The sequence below is a fragment of the Saccostrea echinata genome, unplaced genomic scaffold (genome assembly GCF_033153115.1).
Source record: "Saccostrea echinata isolate AGI-Se365-2 ecotype Australia unplaced genomic scaffold, CSIRO_AGI_Sech_v1 ptg000015l, whole genome shotgun sequence".
Taxonomy (NCBI): Eukaryota; Metazoa; Mollusca; class Bivalvia; order Ostreida; family Ostreidae; genus Saccostrea; species Saccostrea echinata.
Window position 1 is genome coordinate 7,250,446 of NW_026889764.1, and position 8,033 is coordinate 7,258,478.

An 8,033-nucleotide genomic window follows, 5' to 3' on the forward strand; every position below is an offset into this window, starting at 1 on the left:
TGATGTAATCTTGCGCTCAGTGTCATGCATTACTAAAATATCATAATCATTACGAAGTTTTCTTTTTTAAAAACAAACATCATTTTTTCATTACTCACAAAATCTTTACTCAGAGTTCATATCTAAATACTCAATAAACTATAAATTTAATGAAAAACCTTGAAAAAAAAATGAAATCCCCAATAATGTCCTTGTGAATTTTCTGTGTATCAATTTATTTCAAATGTTTAAGATTGCTTTCCATTCTTGACAAAAATAAGAAGCCCATACCATAGTATCTAGAATTTTTCTCGCACTCCATGCCTCATTCTTATATGACTAAAGAAAGGTGTAAAAAATCATATATTTTTTATTTCTTTTATAAATAACTGGAATGAACATTGACAAAATCCTGAAGAATTTAGGAATCCTCCCCGGCTATTATGTCCTGGATCTACTTGGGGTCTCAAGGCCACTCCAGACCTCCTGTCCTTTTAGAATTTTTTTAGCCAATCCTAGGGTGAAAATTACAGTATAACCGGTAAACCGTGGGCCCCGTGGTCTAAACCTACTATGAGAGAAACGGTATAAACATAGCTCCCCTTTTGCAAAAGGTGCACAAAAAAGATCCCTAACTTAATTGAAGAGTAGGAGTGTGAAATAATAGCTTTCCATTGACAATCGGTTAAGTACAGAAAAAAAGCTAAACTCCAAGTATTTTAATAAACGTCAGTCAAGCTATGGTCGTTATAAATATCTTGTTAGCAAATATACTGTAGAAGCACAAATTTTCGTGGGGATAAAATTTCGTTGTTTTGAAAGTAATTCTATTCAATAAATATAGTCATATAAAAATTTCATGAGGGATTTTATTTCGTTGATAATTGTTAACAACGAAATAAACGAAGTTAAATCCCCAACGAATATTTCTGCTTTTACAGTAACCTATCTTTGGGTCATATCTTGACTGACGTGTTTCATACCAGTTACTAGGTTTTTTTAAATTCCGAATTTGACTCCGGAATGTGCCATCTTCCTGATCAACACATGGGGCTCACAGTGGGTGTGACCGGTCGACAGGGGGTGCTTACTAGAGCCTACTAGGCACCAGAACCCAAGGGATAGAATTTCCGGAGGTCCGCGTTCACAGATTTGTATTGTTTAAGATTTTTTTTTGGTTCGATCGTTGTTCGCTGTCTTCACCTTTTTCATAACACAACACTTTTGAAAATAGTTGGTAAAGCAAGAAGAAAATCATATCATAAATGACAGTAGCATTTCTAGAAATAGAAATTGATCAAATTCTATTTAGTTGGTTTTGTTATCATGTGAAATATTTCTTGCTAAAAATATTAACAAAATGTTAAAAAAATCATTTCTCAAAAATTGCAATATTTGATAATATTGTAAATGTGTATCCTTGACTATATTTAATAATCTGCAGTTTTCTCCGGACCATTGTTCTATCCCAGTCAGTAATGTTCGATGAGGTCTATTTTCACATTATGAAGGTCTTGAAACTATTCATATAAACTATCAATCAAAAAACTATTCTCAAATATAGATTTTATAAGGAAATCAAAATGGTTTTTTTTTTCAAAGAAGCGAGCATGAATAAGAGATCATGCACATAAGATAGACAATTTCTTTGAAAATTTCCCTATTGTAATATATCAGAAAGAATGAAAACATTAATTCAGAAATGAAATTCGTCGAGAATATCGAACCTTTCAAACCTAGGCCTGTATTCTGTCTTTAAAAGCACATTATAGTTTTCACCATATCATCCAGAAAGTTTGTTCTAATGAATTAGCTGACGTTTCTCCGATGCAGACACTCATGTTCTTTAGAAATTAAGATACACTAATGCTGTTATCTCTACTTTATTTTCTACTAAGTAAACATAAAGTAGTCTGTGTGAATGATTACATCTACTGGACATTGCCTGCAATTCATGTTTTATTTGTCATATGTTCCTTTTCAAATTTGATTTTTTTTTTTTAAAATCCCACCTTGCATAATCAAGACAAAAATGCATACAATATGAAGATTTTAAGGTGGGCAGTTATGTTATAGCATGAAACCGATGAGCCCCTTCTTTTTGTATTGTCTGTTGGTTTTAAACACAACATATGAAAAATTCTTGATGATCTGTCGATAAGTATAATCATAATACTTCAGATAAATATTACTAATTCCTTTTCAAAAAAGAGATGATAGACGATTTCCGTTGAGCACTGTTTATCATATTCCTTTGTTTAATATTTCTTATCGATCAACAGAGTATATCCTGTGTACTCATTCAAGGAAGTGAACAAATTAAACAATCTATAATACATTTGCTTAGACTTTTGTTTCAATTTGACGATACGTTTTTGTGATAAATAGGTCGTGTAAATAATTTTTTTTTGTTACAAGATTTGAATTGATTTTTTTGATTTTATTTTCAAGTAATTTCTAGCTGCTTTTAATCTTGAAATTGATTAAACTAATTAGAATGTCTACAAATAGTTTTACTGTGCGCATGAAGATGTGTTTCCCCTAGTCCAAACAAAATGTTGCTGAAAATGTTCTAGATTTCGATTTCTCCATTGTAATATTGACATAAAAACAAATAAAGATCCTGTGTTTTTCAATTATAGTATTAGTGACAGACCAATCAGTATACATCAACAAATTAAATGTCAATAAACAAAGCGAAAACTTTGTATTATTTACACTAGACAAAATTGCTAAAGCACCACCAAAGAAAATAAATATTTAATTTTTCAAAACTCAATTAAGATGTATTTGAAATATAATTATATGTTACTTAAATAAAAAATGAGTCATTTAAATGTCTTAACTGATAAATAAGTACAATGTATACTGAAGTGTAAGCATTTCATACAAAAAAAAAAAAAAAAAAAAAAAAAAAAAAAAAAAAAAAAAAAAAAACTAAACTTGTGTCCATAGTTTTGGACGAATAAATTTTCTATTTTTTCTTTGTGTTTGTGTTCTTTATGTTTGTATTAATTTAGATCTCAGAAAAAAAGTTGCACCGTATGCGGCGATTGATCCCAGAAAATTGTTGCAACTAGATTACCAAACATAAAAATGGTTACTATAGATAGCCGTGGCATTACGTAAGCACCGCACGACAATTTCAAGATTGTTCAACAAAATTGGGGCAACCGGAGGTTGGGTGGATTTGGTATGGACACCAAGGCACTGGATGACTACATAGGCATTATGATAGTCAATGCTGCACGTTATTTGATTTTTATCCGGAGACGACTGCTTTTGTCGCAAACTAACGTACCATCTTCGGTAATCACCAACTTCATATCTGGGCAAAAAAGGTCGCAGTGTTGGTCGGGAAATTGGTTTTCGGGCACTAAGGTCATTTAAGTGTCTTGTCATGACACCAAGACATTTGTCTATCTAACTGTATTTGAAAAGATCTGGCAAATGCTCAATTCAAAAATAAGAATAACAAGTGGTGCGTTAGCAATTTTGTCTTGTGTATTTATTATAGGCTTCCCTGAATATAAGATATCTTTCTCTTATACAGTATTTATCTTCATTTTCAAGAAATCTTAAGAGAGTTGGAGATTAAAACAACACCACACAGACAAAATTTTCTGTTTTACTCTACGTAGAATATTTCCATGGATCAGCCAATGAAACTATTTTTGGCTCTTTTTTTAAAGTTTGGTTAGGAATAAATATCAAAAAGAAAGGTCATTATTACAGACCTCACAGGTTAATAGGAGTTCAGTGGGCGGTCTTTACAGTGCTGCATATCAATTTCGGAAGTAGGTTTCCTTTCAAACAGATCCAAATAAAAAAATGAGTGAAAAGAAAAGTACAATGAATTGTTGCTCTTTTTCCCTCGTCACATGAGTTTACATTTTTAAGGTATGAATTTACATTACAATACTTTCGTTTGTTTGTTTGTTTGTTGTTTAATGTCCCTCTCGAGATTCAACACTCATGTGGAGACGCCACCACTTGCCGGTGGAGAGCTACAAATTTTGCCCTATGCTCGGCACTTAGGGCCATTGAGCATTGAGGGACCTTTTTCCTGCTAGTACCTACTGCGACACGGGACCTCAGTTTATACGGTCTCATCAAAGGATCGGTCTCCACGTCCCACAGTGGGATTCGAACCCGCGACATAAGGATCCACTCCTTACTCCGCGCCTCTAGAGCAGACGCTCTACCACTGCGCCACGCAGGCGACCAATACTCTCGTAATTTCTATCAATACTTTCGTAATTTCTATCAAAATATGAACTTTAAACTGCGGAATAAACATGTTAGGGAATCTTCCATGATTTTTATTTACTTAAAAAAAATAATGAGATTAATGTTATTTTTTTTCTTATTCAATTACAGGTTTTTTCTAGATTCAATAAGACTGTTTCGAAATCCTTTGTGTCAACCAAATCAAGAATGGGCCTTTCAGTTCAAGATAGTACTTTCTCAATCATCCAAGAGATTGCAAATTCGACCGACTTAAAATATACAACTACAATACCATCATTCTTCCATTTATGTAATGATAGCTATTTGACACCATCCGCCTATCAAGAATTAGAAAGACTGAGCGAAGATCGTGCCATGATTTATATGCCTGTCATAATATTTCTGATTGTAGTGATGCTCTTTGGAATCTTCGGTAACTTACTTGTGCTTTATATATATTGCTTTGGTTTCAAACGAAAACCCGCCAACAATTTCATCATCACGATGGCGCTGTTTGACTTCTTGGCTTCCAGTATAGCTATTCCTCTTGATATCTACGACATGCGTTACCATTACACTTTTTATAATCCTATAGCATGTAAAGTTTTCCGATATTCTGAATCAGCATTCACCGATGCTTCATCGTTTATTTTGATTCTTATAGCCATTGACAGATATCTTAAAATATGTAAGCCTCTTTTGCCTGAGTCGCCCTTACGAAGCAAACTAATGTGTGCTGGATCGACCTTGTTTGGTTTCATCTTTGCTATTCCAACAGCTGTGTTGTTTGGAATCAATCGGAAACCCTTGTATCAGAGAAATGTCTGTGGATTCGATTGTACCATTTCGAATGAATTCATGAACACAAAGTTTATTAAAATACATTACGCTTTATTGCTCAGTACATTCTGGGTTACATTATTCCTGCTTGTTGGATTCTACATACGTATCTGGATTGCAATAAAAAACAGAAATAAGAATATCATTGGCGACCAGCCTTCTGTTAGCCATTCCTCAGTCAAAAGCGGCATTTCAAAGGAGCCCCAACTGAAAAGAAATGGAAGTCAATCTTGCTTAGATGTCCGGGACTCAGTCATTTCAAAAGGCGAAAACAAACAATTTCTAAATAAGCAGCTATCTTGTGCATCAGGAAAATCTCTTATGTCTAGGGTGAGTTCTAGCGTCACAAAGATGACCGGAAACGTTCGCTGCACACGGTCCACAAAAATCTTTATTGCTGTATCGATTGCATTTATTCTCTCATTTCTACCCAGTATCACCGTTAATCTTCTCCAGGGTTTCGTCAGAAGCATCAGAACGATCAACTCAAAAGAATTCAAGGTCATCATGAAACTCCTGGCCCGGGTCCATTTTCTCAATCATGCCATAAACCCACTGATATATAGCTTTCTGAACATTAATTTTAGAAGAGAGTGCATAAAAGTTTACAAGCGTCTGATTTCAAACTGCGTCAAGATGTCGTTAAAAAATAAGGGTTGTGTTTCTTCTGGAGATGGTTCAAGAAAGAAACAAACAAGCTACAGCCACGTGAAAACAAATGGAGAATGAAATATTCAAATAAATACAAGTCGAAAACTGGAAAAAAAAATACCCATTTTTAGTTTAATGAAATATTTATGTATATAAACAATGCACATTTATGTTTGTTTGGTTGTATGTTTGTTTAAGGTCACTTCCAATAATTATCACTCATATTGAGACACACTATCTGCCGGTGGAGGGCTGCAAATTTATATCTGTACTCGGCACTTCCGGCCAGATTGAGCAGTGAGGGATCTTTTTCTGCCAGCATTTTCTGCTACACTAGACCTCGGTTTATCAGTCTCATTCATAAGACCGGTCCCCATGTATTGTCGTCGGTGACAATATGTACCTACCCTCACTGCACATATTGTCGTCCATAGGTACATATTAACGTCGGCGACAATATGTATCGAGACGAGCCTTTTTTCCTCCTGTAGAATGGATGACAAAATGTAAAGCCATGCATTGGCACATATTGTCGTCGGGAAGGGTGGGGCTACAATAGGTGATCAAAATTTTACATAGGAATATATAATTTTTCAAAATCTTCTTCTCAAGTACTACTGAGCCAGAAAATTTGATGAGTACATTCAGGTTTTTTTTTAAATAAATATCCCAGGGTAGGGTGGGCCACAATGGGTGATCAATGTTTTACATATGTACAGAAAATCTTTTAAGATTCTTAAAAAAGCAAACCCATGATAAGTCATATTTATATCAAATCATCCCCAGGTACATTTAGTACTACATAGATTCAAGTTTATTCAAATCATGACCTCCGGGGATAGGATTGGCCTACAATGGACGATCAAAGTTTTACATGGGAATATACAATAAAATTCTTTAAAAATCTTCTCAAGAAGAGGAAAAAAGTAAATAGTCATATTCATATGGAAGAATTGTCGGGTATTGCCTTGCAACATGTACCGATAGACGACAATATGAGCTGTGAGGTTAGATATATACCGTCACAAATGGTTTAACCACTCGGCCACGCGGACAACATGTATATTTATGACATAACAAACTAAAAATCTGTTGTTTAACTTTTATATCAATCATCAAATGTTATAGATAATAGTTTGATTGGGAAAAAAATTTACGTTGCCATAAAATTCAGATACATACGTAACATGCGTAAGTGTGATCAGCTTAGATTATACTGAATTCTACAACAGTTATTGCCGAGATCAAAGAAATGCCGCGGATATTCTCCTATAAATCACGAACGTCATCAAAAAATTATCAGATCAGAAACACATATCAAACCTGTACAGTTGAAATGAATATTTCAATGTAGAATCTAATACTTATTTAGACCATATCGATGTGTCGTCTTCCGCAGTATAAAGAGTGTGTATTGCAAAAAACAAGTGATAAATGTCAGTTTTTATAGCTAAGTAAAAGCTATTCCATAGACCTCCCCACAACATTTACACTCCGTGATTTTACTGATAAAGCAATGAAATAGACAACTGATTTTGTTATTTAAGTTTATTTATTGTTGGTTAATATATAGCTTGCCTTATTTAAAAGTTGATCATACGTAGATCATGCTCTTGTGTATCGAATCAAAGGAGGAACATAAACCCCGTATGCAGGTGATAACGGTATATTGCTACATAAGTAAGGGAAGTTGACGATTGAAAGTTGAAGTCATCACGTTTATCATAAAGTTTTGTTGCTAGGTTACCATTAACGTATTTTTTCATAAAGTATTCAAATATGAAACAGATGTGTCAGACTCTGTGGTGTGTTTTATTTCAAGTTCACTGGGATATATCGAATCGACATATGAATGGAAGTACATGTAACTATTGTTAATTGATAATAAGTCGTCGATGTATGTAAATGTCGAGTTGAAGACCACAGCAAGCGTTTTCTTTTTCTCATGTAGAAGAAGTTTTTGAATAAATTTTGCTTCATATGAATACAAAAATAGGTCTGCTAATAACGGGGTGCAATTGGTACATGTACCCAGGGAATTCCAATAAATTGTTTGAAGACCTGATCTCCAAAAACTACATATATATTGTCAATCAGAAACTCAAGTATCTTTTTAATATCAACTTCAGAGTACTTGTATGTACAATTAGAATGTTTTTTAACAGAATAGCTTTGCAAATGACCAATGACAAGGTAAATACATTTACGAGTTCCATTTTTATTGAAAAGGCAGCTGTCTATGATGTCAAAAAACCTGGAACTTAGTTTATCGTTGGGAATGGTTTAAAGTGTTGAAAAGTCGTACATTTTGATGTTATTGATTTTGGTAGAAA

General features: G+C 33.8%; 1 protein-coding gene across 1 annotated transcript; it reads left to right on the forward strand.

Annotated features, from left to right (window-relative positions):
- The first annotated feature begins 4,382 nt into the window (after positions 1-4,382).
- LOC133187809 (neuropeptide S receptor-like) lies at positions 4,383-5,828 on the forward strand. Its single transcript, XM_061323210.1, has one exon. It carries the CDS (start codon positions 4,417-4,419, stop codon positions 5,776-5,778), a length of 1,362 nt encoding a protein of 453 aa, XP_061179194.1. The 5' UTR covers positions 4,383-4,416; the 3' UTR covers positions 5,779-5,828.
- The last annotated feature ends 2,205 nt before the right edge of the window (positions 5,829-8,033 follow it).

Coding starts and splice junctions, on each gene's coding strand:
- LOC133187809 (XM_061323210.1), top strand. CDS start 4,417: ATGGGCCTTTCAGTTCAAGATAGTACTTTCTCAATCATCCAAGAGATT.